This window comes from Pelodiscus sinensis, chromosome 1 (assembly GCF_052426305.1).
Source record: "Pelodiscus sinensis isolate ZL-2025 chromosome 1, ASM5242630v1, whole genome shotgun sequence".
Taxonomy (NCBI): domain Eukaryota; kingdom Metazoa; phylum Chordata; order Testudines; family Trionychidae; genus Pelodiscus; species Pelodiscus sinensis.
The window spans coordinates 217,903,978-217,921,459 of record NC_143052.1 but is presented as its reverse complement, the minus strand read 5'-3'; the positions used below and the strand labels follow the sequence as shown (position 1 = coordinate 217,921,459).

The 17,482-nt window shown below is 40.5% G+C and overlaps 1 protein-coding gene across 2 annotated transcripts in view; it reads right to left on the bottom strand.

Moving 5' to 3' along the window:
• Positions 1 to 15,212, bottom strand: part of GPM6B (glycoprotein M6B) — a 141,430-nt gene extending 126,218 nt beyond the window's left edge. Inside the window, exon 1 of one of the 2 annotated variants that reach the window (XM_075914569.2) lies at positions 15,032 to 15,212. In XM_075914569.2, the coding sequence (XP_075770684.1) occupies positions 15,032 to 15,035 (4 nt within the window). In that variant the 5' untranslated portion in view covers positions 15,036 to 15,212. The remainder of the gene's footprint in view (positions 1 to 15,031) is intronic. The other variant, XM_075914596.2, reaches the window with a different exon arrangement.
• Between the last annotated feature and the right edge of the window lie 2,270 nt (positions 15,213 to 17,482).

The following is a 17,482-nucleotide window of genomic DNA, read 5'->3' as shown; positions in this document are numbered from 1 at the left end:
TATATAGTTATTATCAATATTTAAATCATAATGAAATCAGAGTTGTTGACCATCAGCAACTCACAATGGGAGGGATGGGGAAGACACTCTTATTTAGGTCCTTTATGTAGGCATCCTAATTGGAAAGTTTCAGCCCATGGCCCAATACAGAAACTTGGTATAGGTGTGAAGACGCTAGTACCTGCACAGCATACCACTGAAGTTAAAAGTATGCCAATCTGTGCATCTCAAGTTGCTGGATCAAAGTCATTGATTTTAAAACCAACATAAGAATTGATCATCCATTAAATCAAATAAAAATGCTCTCTTCATTTGTTTTTCTGACTACATGATTTACTTCAATTTCCAGACCACTAGAGAGCTGGCAGAAATTTAATCAAGTACTCTAGCAAACTATAGAGAACTCTGTATTAAACTGATCTCCCTCAGTGGCTCATTCAATGACTATGAAAATCTCCCTAATATAGATGCAATTACACCACGCATAATGAATGCGAACACAAAAGTTAAAAGCAACAAAGAGTTATGTAGTAAAAAGATATCAGCAGGTCAATGTATCAATTACAGACCGACCATTTATGAACTGCTCATTGAATTTATTCTAGTAAGTGGCTAACCATAAGTAATGAAAAATAATCAATGAAATTTCCCACTACTCAGTAATGATTGAAATGATTAAAGAGACAAAAGACCGGATCTGCAAAAAATATCTTCTTAAAAAGTTAAATTCCAATAAATGCCATTACCATGAGACTTTTGCAACAAATATACAGTAACAAGAGACATTTGTAAGCATATTTAGAACACCTCTCTCTTTCCCACATGACTGCTTTCCAGTTGTCTGAAAACATGCAACCATCATATTTGCATCTGAAATTTCATCATGACTGCTGTACCTGAACGGTTTCTAAATAATGGAATAGCTTTAACTTGTATTGCGGTCCACATTATGTTCAATTAACAGCACTAAGGAATTCATCCCATCTCTATAATAATAGTCTTATATTTACATTTCTTCAAACAGATGTCATAGAACATTTGAAACTTTATTAAGAGGCTGAGGTAGGGGATTTTGTTGGATTATTAAAGCAATATAGAGCCTTCTCTGGAGTTAACGACTTGCAACTTTTCACAGAAAAAATGCACAACAGTGTTGGGGGGGCAGGAAGTGAAGAATAACATGTCACAATGTAGTACTTGTCAACTAGGTGAACACTGCACATCTGAATTCTTCATTCATTAAACAGGTATAAATTGAATAGGCTATTTGCTACTGTTCTTCGGGATGAAGTATCCAAGTAAGATTCAGCTACAATCTTCAACTTGAGAGCACAAAGTTGTTTTTTTCTTGTTACTGAGCTTAATAGTTAAACATATTTGAATAAAACAAACCCCCTTCAGTTTGAGACACATGCTTCTCCAAGGCTTGCAGTTGACTTCAAACTCTTAGCATTTTTTTTGCTACATTTGACTGGGACACAGTGATGTGGTGGACCACATTAATCACATTTCATGAATAATTTCAGACAATACATAAGATCATTTCTGGAGGACTTCTGAGATACATATCTGGAAGTATAAGCATAGGTGAAGAGTTGGTTTTGCCTTCTCTCCTCGATGTCAAAAGCGTAGTTGTTTCTTCACTCTTCTTTGATTTAGTCATCTGATACTAACGAATATCCTACCAACTTTATCTTCTTTCTTTTTCAAGTTCACTGGGGAAGGCTTCAGTGAAGTACTCAGTCTTGTAGCAAAGGTCCCTATGTTCTTTTGGAGAGAACTTGGGGTCTTTTGCTCTCTTGGTACCAGCTTTCTATTAGTCGGAATGTACTTGATGATTATCAAGGCCTTGGTGTTATTCCAAGAGTATGGATCCGTCTAACTATGATACCTGAGTATCTCTAACAAAGTGTTTCTTAAAGTGGTCCGGAGACCCACTCTGAGAAAGCTGCTACCTGGCCACTCGCATTAGTTTATTAACCAGCTTCGCAGCCATGGAGCCTCGCAGCTCCCATTGGCTGCTGTTTGCCTTCAAAGGGCGCCGCGGGAAGCAGCAGCAGCTCGGTCCACTCTGCTTCTACAGCTCCCCTTGGCTGCAAAAGGTGAACTGCATGCAATGGGAGCTGCGAAACTCTATGGCCACCGAGCCGATAACTAAACAAATGGGAGCAGCCAGTTAACAGGTCTCTCAGAGTGGGTTTGCAGACCACTTCGAGAAACGCTGCTCTAACAGAACCATGAGGTGGCTCTATTAGGCTAGGTCTAGACTGCAAGCCTCTTTCAAAAGAGGCTTTTTCGAAAGTATCTTACGAAAAAGCCTCTTTCGAAAAAGAGCGTCTAGACTGCAAGCAGTACTTTCGAAAAAGCAAGCCGCTTTTTTGAAAGAAAGCAGCGAGTTAGTCTAGATGCTCTCTTTCTAAAAAGCCCTGCTGGCATTCAAGAACGCCTTTTTTCAAAAGAACACTTTCAAAAAAAGGCGTTCTTCCTCGTGAAATGAGGTTTACCACCGTTGAAAGAAAAGCCGCGTTTTCGATTTAATTTCGAAACAATGCGGCTGCAGTCTAGACGCAGGAGAATTTTTTTCGAAAAAAGGCTACTTTTTTCGAAAAAAAACCCTGAATCTGGACACAGCCTTAGAGAACAGAGAGCCACTAAGGGCTGTAGAGGCCCTGCTTTTCAGATCACCTTGAAAGGCTGTGTGCTGCACTAAGCACTAGCTACAGCTCCATTGTGAACTTGTATGTGAACCAAGTACAGAGAACTGCAATGACCCAACCTGAAGAATATGAAAGTATGCAGCCAGATCCTTGTCTGAGGGGCAGCTGGATCAGAATGCGGCACTCCTGCTGACTATCACTGAGTGTTCATGGTCAGTAACGGAGTCTAGCAGGACACCCATGGTGGCACACTATTAATGGGCAAATGCCTTCTTAGAGAGGTTCCAAAATGCCTTCAATTGAAGCCAATCCCTCAGAGTTTCTACCTACCAAAAGTCATTACTATGGTCTTTCCTGGTCTCAGCTTCAACCAGATCTCCTTCAAATCTCCTTCCTGCACTGAGGTGGCTGGGAGACAGCCATGTTAACACTGGATGAAAGAGGGACAGACAGCTTTGTGCCACCAACATGTTGCTCGTATACAAGATATCATGAAATGAAACAGGCTACCACTTGTACATCAGTACTAAATAAGAGCAATGCGCAGATTAAATCCTACAGAATTTCACGGTGTTGGGGGGAAAGTAGCTGCCCATTGTGACTATCAGCCCTTTTAACTCCCCAAATACAAGTAAGCAGAGTCTAAATTTAGATAAGAAGTCTATAGCTCATCTTGCTATTCCACATTAAAAAGCATGGGGGAGGAGAGAGTCCAAAGAATGAAAAATCCAAAAACTTATGCAATATCTGCCTTGCAAGTGTCTCTGTCATAATACAGGTTGGACCTGACTGGTCCCGAACAAGGAGATTTTCCAGACCAGAGAGGTCTCTCCCCTCCTGGCCCATACTGCCATCAGGTTAGGGCACCAGCCTGTCTCCGTTGCTGCCCCAGCTCCCTGGGGCTCTCTAGACGCCGCTGGCCCCGGAGCTGCCAGGGCCAGAGCACCATGTCCAGAGCTCCACAGTTGGGGCAGAGCTTCACAGCCACCTGGCTCTGTGGCTGAGGTCAGAGATGTGCAGCCAGGGCCGGGGCGGAGGCCCAGGGCTGGGGCTCTGTGGCAGGGGCCAGCTCTCCCTGGCTGTCGCTAGGGTTGGGGCTGGAACTCCCTGGCTGCTGGAGCCAGAAAAGTGCTGGGGCTGGAGCTGCACGGCTGCTCCTGGGATCAGAACTCCTTGACGTTCTGCCCATTCCCTCCGCCCTCTCCCCCATCCCTGGGCTCCTGGCTCAGTTGCTGGTGCCGCTTAAGGCGCTCCTATCCCGCTGCTAGACCTCCCTGTTCCTGGGCTCTGTGGCCCAGCTGCCAGACCAGGGAGTCCTGGTTAAGGGAGGTACAACCTGTACATACAGATCAAACCACCTACATTTAAAGTGCACTTAAAAAAAATCCAACCTCTTGTTTGCATAAGTCAATGATAAAGTTAAATTCAATTAAATCATTTTGCAATACCTACCCATCTTGTAATGTCCTCGTCAAACTAGTCTATGGTTCAGAGCATGTATGTAGCATGGCACTTGTTACTCCTACAAGCACACAATTGCACATTTCCCCCTTTTCTCAACTTCCCATGTACCTGTATAAAAATGAAGGATTAAGTATCAATAGATATTTTTAAAGATACTATAGTAGAAGAGAAGTTATGTTGGCATGATGCCATTTTTGAATCCCTAAGCTCCGTATTATGTTGAGAAAGAGGAATGCTATAGGCCCAGAAAACCAGCCCCTTGTTAAGAACAAAAAAAACCTACAAAAAATGAAATATTCTCCCACCTCCTTGTCTTCCTACAAAAATATGTTTTCAAAAAGACAGTCAACTCTATAACAATAGGAGTTCTGTGATGGAACCATTTACAGCTCTGTGAAATAAACTGAATAGATGTACTACTAATACGTTTTGAGACTTCTTTCTAAAAGGATAGATGAACTTCAAAATGTGCTTGTCATCTTAGCTTTGCCTTAAAATAAGCTTATGTTACTGCAGGCATCAACAAGGAATAGCCACAATACTTAACGAAGAGCTTAAGTATGCATGAAACAAGGCAGTTTCCATTCACTGTGGAAACATTTCAGAACATGAAAAAAGGAAAAATGTTGCCCTTGATAATAACATTTATACTCATGTTCTGTGCTTCCCAACTGCCACCAAACCCGATAAAGGCAAGTCCTTAATTTATCTTCAAGAATTCCTCCCATTTTCAGATAACCCTCTTCCTCACGTTTTTAAAACTTGTTTCTCCCATATTTCTCATATGAAACCTCCTTTATCTAAAAAGGAAAAAAAATATTCTCCTGAAATATATGAGCTGATAATATACCAGAATAGTCTTTGGAGAGGTATATTTATACATACATTTGCAACTTTCAGCACGCTCATGTCAGTTAAATGGCATCAGACCTGAAGTTATGTCTGCTCCCAGCTTTTACGAGCAAATTTATTGAGCAGCAATGTGGTGTATAAAAAAAATGTTGTGTCTTTGGCCCAAAGCAAGAAGAAAAACTCAAGTGTGGGGTCCAGCCCCTGACATGGAGTGGTCCAAAGAAGGAAGGAGAGATGAAATCTCTATGGGTTTGGGAAGGGGGGGAAAAAGAACAGAAAAAACATGGGACTGTATCAACATTGGGTCATATCTGTTTGTTTTGCTCCAAGTCACACTACTGGCCTCTCACTACAGATGCATAAGGTGTGAAACAGGGGTGTATTTGATCCAGAAAGGAAGAAATAAGAAAAGATTGCTGAGGGTGAGGACAAAGAAAAACAAAATGAGAGCAGTATCTATAGAAGACAAATTTAGAAGCCCACACTAACTGGAGGGAGCAAGAAAAATGGAATGGAGCTTAAAGGGGTAAATACACTAAGCAGCATCGAAGGGGAGAGGAATGAGAGAAAAGAGCAATTTTTCTTGGGTTTATTGCAGCATAAGCAGAAGTTATTAAAATGTCATTAAAAAGAGATGGCCAATATTGAAGTAGGAAAATTACTACAAATGCCAGTTACTTTGATTTATAATGTATTTTAGATGGTAAATATTAAAAATAAGCTTTCCCTCCACTATAGTCCCAGTGTTTCCTTACATACACATATTGTTTAAATTAAACACATTTCTGTGTTAGTACCTAGTAGCTGTTTGGAGAGCAAGAGGTAGATTTAGCTGTTCTTATCCAGGTTAGTTTCCAGGAGGCTGACAGTGTAAATGAGATCTGTTCCCAGGTATTCACCAAAGCATTAATACTATTGCCACTGTGTTGTAATAGTATTACAACAGTCTTATTCTACATGTACAATGTTACATATAAAGATTCAACAATGTTTTCCCCCAAAAATACCTGGATTTTAAAGCAAAAAAGAGTATTCCACATAGAGGGAGCATTAATCCCGCACTAGCTCAGAATCACAGTGACTTCAATGGGATGCTGTGTGAGTGCTAGACTCCTTTTTAGTAGATCCTGTTAAAAGATCAGGTCCTAGATTACATCAACATTTCACCTTCTTTGAAGTTGCTAGCATTCCTTTGAGTAATTAAAAAAAATTGCTTTTATATTTGTAGTTCCTCAGTGAAGTAATTAAAATCAATTTTAAAAATCATAAGCAAAAAATGAGATGAAAAAGTGATGAATGGCAAAGGACATCATGTGACAATAGCAACATACCATTTGACAGCTTCTGAATAGCTATGAAGTTTGAAACTATTTTGTAGTACACGTCAGATAGTTCAAGAAATGAAGCCCAAACTTCCTCATGTTCATATCATTCTGCATCATTAGTAAACATCTCTGAGGCTGTCATTTTTCCTGTATGCCTGTGCACCCAAGCCCCTTGTGAAACTGACATGGAGTAACGCAGAAGAATATAACTGGAGGAGCAAAAATGGGCAAAGAAAAAAAAATAAAAGAGTAAGGATTAAAGGAAACAGTAGTCATCATAAAACAATCTGGACTTAAAACTGCTACTTCTGACACAATTACTGGTTAAGATCTATATAATTACAAGTCCTACTTATAGACTACAGTACATTAGAAAATCTATTGACTATCCCAGCTTAGATCAAGGGTGGGCAATAATTTTCGCAGGTGGGCCACAATGAATTTTGGTATGTGGTCAGGGGCTAGCTCCACCCACAGTAGAGGCAGGGCCTGAGGCAAACGGTGTGGGACTGTGGACGAGTCTCTCCTCAGAGTTGTCTGGGAAGAGAGTCTTTGAATTAAACACACAGCAAAGGGCTCATGCTTCCTGGCCCCACCACTACCACGTTGCCTGGCAATGCTATTTAAAGGGCTCACGGCTGCAGGTCCTGCCGGGGTAGTGCTCCTACCAGTAGCTGGGAGCCATTCAAATAGGATCCTGCTGCCTGAGTCAACACCTGGAAATTCGGTGGCATGGGCAGCAGGATATCAACAGAAAGCAGCCAGCCGTAGTCCGCAGGCCAAATCAAAGTGTTAGGTGGTCTGGATCCGGCCCCAGAGCCACATCTTGCCTGCCACAGATACACATTAAGGAGTATCATCGACTTGACACACTAGATATGGCCCTCTAATCTCTGATCACGTAGGAAGACACGGGTACAATTTCTGGCTCTACCACCCTCACCTGCCATGTGATTTTAGCCCACAAACTTCATCTCTTCATATGTCTGTTTCCCCTCCCACTTCTTGTCTGTTCTGTGTATTTAATCTATAAACTTTCCAGGGCAGAGACTACATCTTCCTGGGAGTTCATACAGTGCTTAGTGTTTAGTTAGATCTCTAGTTGTTAGTTTAATAAAATAAACAAACAAACAGCAACACTCTTTGAATATGTCCCTAGCTATGAGTCAGTGGCTCTTTATAAAACTGAACTGATTTTCACCATTTTATTTATATAGTGAGCTTCAGACCCAGACCTACTCTTTTAAACTCATTCTCCCCCTCCTATCACTTTATAATGCAGTGGAATGGAACATTTGATTCTTACTCTGTGGGCTTAATCCTGAAAGGTTCTGAGCATCCTGGCAATGATCCAAGAAAAGAGAATCATAATTGCAAGACACCGCATGCTCTGGCAGGATCAAGCTCTGAATGGGACCCTTAAAGCAAACTGCTCTACACACCAGCAGTGCTTTTACCAACTTTTTTTCATATTACTATTCTGAGCTACTCTTCTTTACCTTATCAATGGGATTTTACTATTATTTTTGTTAAGTTGCATTTGTTTTTCTATTTGATTTTGCTCATCGGGGAATGGCAGAAGTGAGGAGAAAGAGGGGAAAGGCAGGGGGATTTGTGACAATTATACTTTTCCTTCCTTTTCATCTCCAGATGAAACAATGATCGAATTAACTTAAGCAGCATATATATCACTTGCAGTGCTTACCACTCTGGCACCCACAAAGTTTGAAGATTCTGGAGATAAGCCCAAGTGATCCACAAAAACTTAAGTTAAGCAAGTTAAGAAAATCCTGAAGTTAGGCAAGAATATTACTACCCCAAGAGACTAATCAAGTGTGTTACACTAAGGGCAGAAGGAATGCCACCAAACCTCACCTAAAGCAATGAAGGAATTTATTCTAGGCTGAGGGGTAAACTGAATGGGCAAAGATTGTTGATGTGTAGGAGAGGATCACAAGGTGGGAGGCATTAAAGGCATACACAATTAAGAAGAGGGAGCAGGGCAAGGCAAAAATGGATGGGAAACCCTTCTATTTAGATGGAAAGTAAGAAATACATTAACAAATGTAGTGCTGATACTTAACAACATGAAACTGGAAGATTAATAATAAATTATATTAACAAAATGTAACAGATTACCTGTTGACATAAGCAGAAGCAACTTTACTGAAGACAATCAGCTTACACATATGGTAATGTGGCCTAATAGATTTACTTTAAATACCACTGACAAAGGCGAAATGCTGATCAATGCATACAATCCACATAGGGCTCTACTGATGCCCCATCTAGAGAATAAATTATAATGACCTGTTCTATGAGCTTCAGTGCGGTAGGTTTTAAAACACAGTGTAGATGTATGCTAAGTGAACATATGAAAGTGTGTATGAACATGGTTATGTGAACTAAACAGAACAGACCAAACAGGTCACTATGTCTGAGTGTGAACTAAACAGAACAGACCAAACAGGTCACTATGTCTGGGTCCTGCTTCAAAATAGCTTTTTTTTTTTTTTAAGTCATAATGACTGTTTTAAGGTAACTTAATAATGAAGCACACATTTAAAAAAAATTGTTCACACCCTTTTAACAAATTTCATATCAGATTTCTTTGGAAGATGACTTTCAATAACTTAAGTGAGAGAGAAAGAGACTAATGTTTGAAGTTATCCTATTGTATTCGTGCTAGTAATGTCTAAATGTGCTTTGTAGAAACATTAAAAACATCTGACTAGAGAAAAGTAAGTTTAGCTGCTGAAACACTCTCTCTTCAGTGCATTAAAATGACATCCAAGTTTAAAATGTCTGAGTAAATTCTTATACCTAATTAGAACCATATTAGAAAACAGATGATCAAAGTTACCATAGCTTGCCTCTTCAGACTACATAATACAACATGATTCTATCCTTTTAATAAAGACTGGTAAATATCAAACTGCAGAACCCAAAGGCATCATCATTCACATGTAGAGAAGCACATTTCCTAAATTACACAGAGAGAATCTGTACACTTGGTAAAAACATCACAACAATGTAGGATGATGAAAAGGGTGAGGAGTGCATCCTCTTGTTCACCCCATTCTCATGCACTCCATGGAAAGATTACAATAAGAAATAAAGTACTTTTATAGTCAAATTAAGTGCAGTGGATTTGGAGCAGAGAAGGTGGTACAAAGTTTTAGGATTTAGGACCTTTCCTAAGATTAGATATAAATTAAATATCAAATTTCTTAAAACGTTAGCCTCTATGTTCAAAATCTTTCTCAATATTTTAATGGAATGGACCATGAAAACCTTCAACAGAAATCCAACTGTCTTCATGACTAATACTAAGACGATTTTACAATTACTCTGTCACACAAAAAGGTTTTAAATCCTGCTAGACAAAACGTACAGTTGAATAGGAAGCAAGCAGGCTGCTTCTCTTTCAAGATTTGCCTGCAGCTACTTAGAAGAAAGTAGAGTTTAAACAGTATTTGAGCCAACCACAGAAATAACAAAATCAAACACATCTGTTTATCCTTTTCCACTTCAGTCTCAAGCAGGAGATGGCTGTGATGAAAAACTCTGTATATAACTGTATTCAGAGAATACTTGAATTTATGTACGTGTAATGAGTCTTTAGAGTTGATCTGAAAGTTGAAATTACTGTCTACTGGAGACTGTTGTTCTTCCATACTTTGAATAGTGTATTTCTCTTCTCAGGAAACAAGACCATGATGCCATTCTTCATTTTTGTACTCTATAGTCTTCTCTTTAACAAGCCTGTTCTGCCATACCTCTCTCTTTCTCTCATCTCACCCTTCATCTTCAATCCAAAGCTGTTTCTCAAAAAAGAGAGAGAGAGAGAGAGAGATTTGGCAGAGTGATTTTTTAAAAATAATTTCAGATATTGGTTTATTTTTAAGCATTTTTCTTTGTATTGATTTAAATGTTCACAGTTATGGGAAATTATGGGAGGAGTTCAAACAATGATTTAATGAGAACAGATTTTGATGTTCAAAAGTTAACCACCGAATAATCTTTAAAACAACATGTCGACATTGACATGTCAACATATACAAAATATCCTTAATATCAAACTCTTATAAGTTTTCAGGCAGCATTATTCTTACTTTAACTATGAATTTTAATTATCATCATATTTTTCCATCAGTGTGTATATGGTGAAACCAAAGTTCACAGACATTTACTGATAAACATCCAATACTTCCAAGCCTACATATGTACATCGCTTTTAGTACTTGGAGCAGAGAGGAGTTTAAAAGAATATAAACATTCTGTCCCCAAGAAATACGATATTGTCCATTTCCAGCTTAGTATACATTTATGCAGGGCTTTTGGGATGTTTTTGTTCAATTTCAGTATTTTTTCTTTTTGTTTTCAAATTTTAATTTTGTCAATTTATAAGATAAAAAGTTTTGAACCCAATGTACAGAAATGTATTATTCCTCCCTCATAAAATGCACAATACACTAGCTGTGCATTTCAGACAGCCCAAAGACTATAATGAAAATGTAAATTTTGATTAAAACAATGGGTCTGATTTTCAGAAGTGCTGAGTACTCCAGAAACCCAGCGAAGTCCGTGAGAGTTGTGAATTCTTGGCAACTCTGAAAAATCAGGGTTAGGAGACCCCAGTGTTTCATTTGAGATTTGCTTAAGTAAGGACTATTTTAATGGGCCTAATTAAAATCACAAGAATTTTTGCAGCTTGATCACTGAGTATGCTGTATTAGTTTTAAAATTACAGTGATGAATTTGAAACCAAACCTGGTTAATCTTAGGCATGATCTGAGAGGTAGTCATATTAGCCATAGCCCACATGATGCCGAGGCACCGGTTATGCAACAGCATGAACAAAATATTTTATTCACAAAGCAACATAGTACTAGCTAACCAAGATAAGTTCTGCATAACTCCTCCTTGAAGTATTCCTTGTCAAATTGTGTTTAAATCCCATTTCCCCTCCCATAACTACCAAATTAGTTAAATGTTATATGTAATTATGTTAGAGCACAAATCTTAAAAATACTGAAAATGGAGCATAAATAGTCGCAATTGCTTAGAAGGATGGTCAGGAATTGTCTCATTTTTGCTAGTGCACTGCCTTTTCCCAATTGTCTGCTTTATGGATCCTTCTCTCAACATTTTAACTGATATCTTTCATATTACTGCTGTGCAGATATTTATTTTAAACTTTTGTTGACAAAATTAAATCTGAACATTTTAAAGGATAAATACTGAACATGGTTTAAATGACATTGTTGCAAAATGAACTATACATCAACATCTATAATAGTTCCTGAGTTTCCAACCTTTGTAGCTTTAGTTAATGAAAAAACTCATAATTCTACAATACAAATAACAAAAACTCAAATATATGCCAAGAATACCGATCATCAATACTTTAGATATTGGAAATACATTTGCCATGTTTGTTTCAGTTTGGTTTACGATAATTTCAGGTTTACAGAAGACGGAAGAAACTATCAATTTTATTTAAATGTAAGTATTTCTCTCTACATTTGTGGTGGGCTTGAATTTTATTAATCTGATGAGTAAACGTCTCTATTTTCTAATTTAGGAGAGAGATGCTGTTTTTCCCCCCTCTCTCATTCTTTAGCTCCCTCAGCTAGCTCTGTGGCACCAAACTGCCAGATACTATTCAAAAATATGCTGACATTAATCCATGATGCTGAAGCACAAAATGTTTCAGTATGAGGGCCTTCACAAATTGAACCTATTGAACAACAGCCTCAATTTAAAACAGAACAAAAAAGTTTCCCAAACGGAGAAGGACAAATATGAAGGAAAATATCTAATTGGACGTTCGAGTATTACACAAGACAAGCCATAATGGGGTTTGTCTGTTGCGACTTTAAAAGTTGTGAATGCAAAGGGAACCAATGTTAGAGGATCTTCAAGAATAACTAAAACTGATTAAAAACATCAGTAAAAGCACCATAACATTTCAGGAGACTGGTCTTCATTAGTCAAATGTAAACAAATTAAAAATACATAGAAGTTGAAAAATTAGTTGATGTCATTTAATTTAACAATATACAACCACAGAAATTTCAGTTTTCCTTTTTGGCTTTGAGTAATTCTGTTCCACATTTTAATTAAAACCAGAGATGCTGCCAGCATCAGTATGTGCACATTAAGACAGGGATATTAAAGAACAGTACAGTTCCAGCAGTGACAACTTCCATACAATGATATGATGCTAGTGTTAGATGACTGACTAATTCAATTTATTTAGAAACAAAAACCACAGACATATTTGTCCATCAGTAACTTCAAACTTCATAACATTCACTGCTGTTTGATTTACTTTGTTTCATTGGCTGAAATGGAGATTTAAACCTTGTATACTAAAAAGCCTGTTATAAAGAATGTGAATGCAAAATGTGTTGACAACTGAATGTCCAATCCATATGATGACGACTCTGTATAATAGGCTCCACTCTTGCTCACATTAATTCAGAAAATATATATGCATGTCAGAAGCTGGAAGCCAGTTTTGAACCCTGCTTATAAGATTTTAAACTGTTTCAACACATTGTCTTGAAAACCTAAAAGATTTTTCCTTATGGTAAAATACAGTTATTGTTTATAGCACAACCAGTACACATGGAACTTTATAAGCACAAAGACCCAAAACCTTACCCACCCTCAGATGCCTTCCTCTTTCTGCCTACACAAACTGTATATTTGTAGCTGAATTAATGTTTGAGATTCTTGTAAAAGGAAGAGGAAATTCATAACTAAAACTTTAAGCACCGAAACACACAAAAATACACACACAATCCCACTGGGATTCTAATAGAGCTTTGCACACAATTAATAGTTCAGTACTTACGGTGAGAGAGCTATAGAAAAAATAAGAGCACAATGAATTTCAAAGTTAAGGCCAAATAGAAAACTGCTTCCTTTGCTATCACTCCTCATTGTAGAGGTATGTTTAACTACAGCTTCTGTGCAGATGGCGATTACATTACCAGCCTGTAGTAAAGGAAAATATACTCCCTCTAGATGTGCATTACTTACATTAATAGTCATTCAAATACCGTAAATCTAAATACTTTTTGTTGATGCCCATATACTTTAGATCAGGGGCTAGGAGTCATTTTTGGGTCAGGGCTGCTAACTCTCAGAAAAATCAATCCGGGGCCACACAAAAGTGAGAAGCAAACAAAAAACAAAAAACCTTCAATGATGTGACCCCTGAATGAGAAGGAGAAAGACACTCCTCACATTCTTCTCACACACCAGAGCTTGGGAGAGCCCAGGCTAGTAGATTTTGTGTACAGGAAGATGATGAAGTGGCTGGAGCAGGCTCCCCAATGCTGGGGGGGGGGCTAGTCTTGGGGGCCAGATCTAGGCAAGCCAGGGGCAACATCCAGCTTCCCGGGGCCTTATGTTCCCCACCCCTGCATTAAATAGTTTGCCTGATAACCACATGTTAAGAGATTTTGCTGACTGCAGTGTTTCAAAGGGCCTAACCATGACAGAAAGAACTTATACCATACCTAATTCATACACTCTCATCCAAGAAACTTTTAAGTAAAAAAAAAAAAAAAATTAAAAATAACCCTCCACAGCTGTAGTTGATTAGCAAAGACATCTCAATTTTCTGTTAACTATATCAGCTACACTCAGAACACAGTAACATTTATACCTAAAATGCTTGTATTTTTATCCGCACACTAAAATACTTTCAAAGTGTGGAAAAAAAGAAAAGAGAGATTGTGTGCATTCAATATTTGTTCCGCCATATACCAAACTCAATTTTTCTTCATGGGCTCCCAGCAGATCCATTACTTTCAAAGCAGCAGACCCAGTGACTGTTTAATGAAGCGAGCTTTAAGTCATACAAATCAGAATGAGCAGCAAGACAGGGCAGATGACTTATAGCCAAGCATGAATACTTAATTCTGCTTGGTAGGGAAATCAGTCTGAAAAGAAAAAGATCACCGTCCTTGGCTAGCATTGTCTTGGTTCATCAGGGAATTCAACAGGCTGAAGTGATTTACCAGCTCCCTCCCAGTGCCTCTCTCTACCTCCCACCCCCCAAATCCTGCCAATAAGCTGCCAATGGAAAGAGGTAAAGAGATATTAGACTGGGATGGATAAGCGAATGCAGACACTCAGAAGGGGTGTGTGGGGTTACTGTTGAAGTGTCCTAGCGAGAGGTTCTGAACTCAAAGCCGGGGAATTAAACTTAAAGGCAATTATTGATGCATATGGGTTTGCAGTGTGCCCATACCCTCCCACCCTCAGTTTAGCCAAACTGCACCCCCGCCCTTTCCCTTGCTATGGCTCTCCAGACTCTTTCCCCATTAGGATATGATGAGCATCATGTTAAGCAGGGCGCACCGCGCAGGAAGTCTCCTAGGAGAGGCAACAGCAGCCTGTCTAGCCGAAGTGTAGGGCGCACACCTGCTCCTGCCTTTCGGAGGGAAGGGGGCTGGGGTCCCGGGTCCCTTGCACGCTCCCCCAGGCATAGCTGAGGCTCACGGCTGACTGGCGCTTCCCCCTCACACACTCCTGACACGCACACGCGATGCCCAATCCTTGCACGCGCGCGCACACACACACCTGAGCCCCCCGCATCTCCTCGCGGAGCATCCCGAGAAGCCCACGCAAAGTTTGGCTGCAAAGTTCAGGGCGGGGGGGGGGGGGGGCCCGCCGGCGGGGGGGGGGAGCGGAGACCCGCAGCTCGCTTACCCATGGCTCGGGCTCCTCCCTCGCTGCCTCCGGTGCGGGTCGCGGGCTGCTCAGCGGCGGCCTTCTCGTGCCCTCTGCCCGGCTTCCCCGGGCGGCGCGGCTGCGGGCGGCGAGCTCGGGGCGCACGCGGGGCAGCGGCTGCAGCTGCTCGCACACTGGCCGGCTCCGCTCGCCTGCGGCTGTGCCGGGCAGGAGGGGGCGGGGACAGCAGCCGCCTGCCGGGACTGGGGAGGCAGGAGGGGGCGGGAGGCAGCCTCCACCCCAGCTCACACAGGCACGGGGGGGAGAGGGGCCGCAGCGCCCCCAGAGCAGGCTGGTGTTAGGGGGCAGTTTCATGTAATGTAGGATAACTGTCCTTTTCTGACCTGTGTCCCTCTGGGGCAAGCCCCCCCCCCCCCGCTCCAGCTCCCTGCTGTGTTAACAGTGCCCCCCCCTCTTTCTTTTTGCCCCATCATTAAGTTCAAATAACGGCAGGCATGCTGGGGAGTGAAACACATCTAATTTTCCTGCCCTCTACACTCTACCCCCCCTTCCCAAATCCTCTCTGTGCCTTACATGTAATCTACCTAGCTGTCCAGGCTCTCAAACCTCTCCCAGCACTGGGGTAAGGGAAGCCCTGCCTGGGAGCACCTTGGCCCCACACTGTTTCCTCTCCTCCATTTGTCCTTCAGTTTGCCTTGTTCCATACATTACATAGACATGTTATTTCCCTCCCTCTGCGCTATGCTGAGCTTAGAGGCTGCCAAACTGTCTGGCTACGTCTACACCGGCAGCTTCTTGTGCAAAAACTCTTCCACAAGAGAGCGTCTATACTGCCATGTGCTTTTGCGCAAGAGATGTGCTTTGGCACAAGAGCATCCATGGCAGTGTAGACATCCTCTTGCGCAAGAAAGCTCTGATGGCCATTTTAACCATAGGGGCTTCTTGCACAAGAAATTCATGTTGCCTGTCTACACTGGCCTCTTCTGGAAGAGCTCTTGTGCAAGAGGGCTTATTCCTCATGGGGAGAGGAATAACTCTTCCAGAAGAAGCCCTGTTTTACAACGCTATACTATAAATTTACTTCTGGAAGAACACTCGTGCAGTGTAGACAGCCGGCAAGTTTTTGCAGAAGAACGGCTGTTCTTGTGCAAGAAGCTGCCAGTGTAGACGTAGCCTCTTAGTTTAAGGTCCCCATCCTGTTCCCACTGTAAAGTTCCCATTCATTTTAACAAGAGTAGGATTCAGCCTTTTATGAACGAGATTTCCAGGAAGGATGAGAGAATTAAAAGATTTTACTCAAGAACACACAGCAAAGCCCACTATAGGAAGAGTGAAAGCTTTTTTTTAAAAGTGCTTTAAAATAATCCATTTTAAGCAATCCTGCTAAAAGATCATATTTATATAAAAGTTTCCTCAGTGTTCTGGGAAGGCTATTATTCCAGTTCAGCCCCTGGACTAGAACTGATGTGCTCTGGATTCAGTTCTTGGCCCTGCCACATATTTCCTGCAAGACCTTGGGCCATAATAAATCTAATAGAGTCCGTAAGTCCTTAAATTTGAGACACCATGAGCCTAATTTTGGAGGAGGCTAAATATTTATGGCTTCCACTGTCTTCATTTGGAGTTGTAAGTACCCTTAGACAGGGCTGTAACAAGGGCAGGACTAGGAGGCCCTCACCCCATGGTGCACCATAATAAGGGGCATAAAGATGCAATAAGTAAAAACAATAAGCTGCAAAAGTAAAGAGCATGACACGTGCTAACCTAAGCAAAGGGGTCACATAATTAATATTTTGGCCTGGGTGCAAAAATACCTAGTTACGGCACTGGCCTTAGAATCAGGCCTATCATGTTTCAAATTGTGTACTAAAAATTAAGGCCCTAAAATTAGGGCACTTTAAAAATATATACATATTGGCCTTGCTTTCTCATGCCAAGATTTTAAAAAATTTGTGCCTAAAGTTAAGCACCTAAATTGTTGGCCTGATTCCAAATAAACGGGAGTTGATGGGTGCTTAGCATTTTTTAAATATCACCTTTTCAGTGTTTTAGTTCCTCATATGTAATATGGCAAAAATATCCTTATCTTCCTCACAGTAATTCTGAGATGCTAAATTTATTAATGTTGTGCTTAGATACTACAGTGTTGGGGTGGCATTTATGTACCTAAATACACATTTATAAAATGGCTTTGAAACTCAAGGTTTAACAAATATTTTGAAAAAGTAACACATGCTTATCTCTGTTCAAACAAAATTATGCTCCATCCGCAGTCACTTGCATGCTTTTGCTTTCAGTAAATCATTTTTTAAAAATCATATTTAAGGACAATTTCCTAACACTTGGAAGACAATGTTGAAAAAGGAAACAGAGCAGTGAAACTTGGTAGGTCTGAGACTTTCAAATGGCTTCCCCCTCTCTAGTAACTGCACAAATAAATCCCTTGTGTACTTAGATATTGTCAGAGCT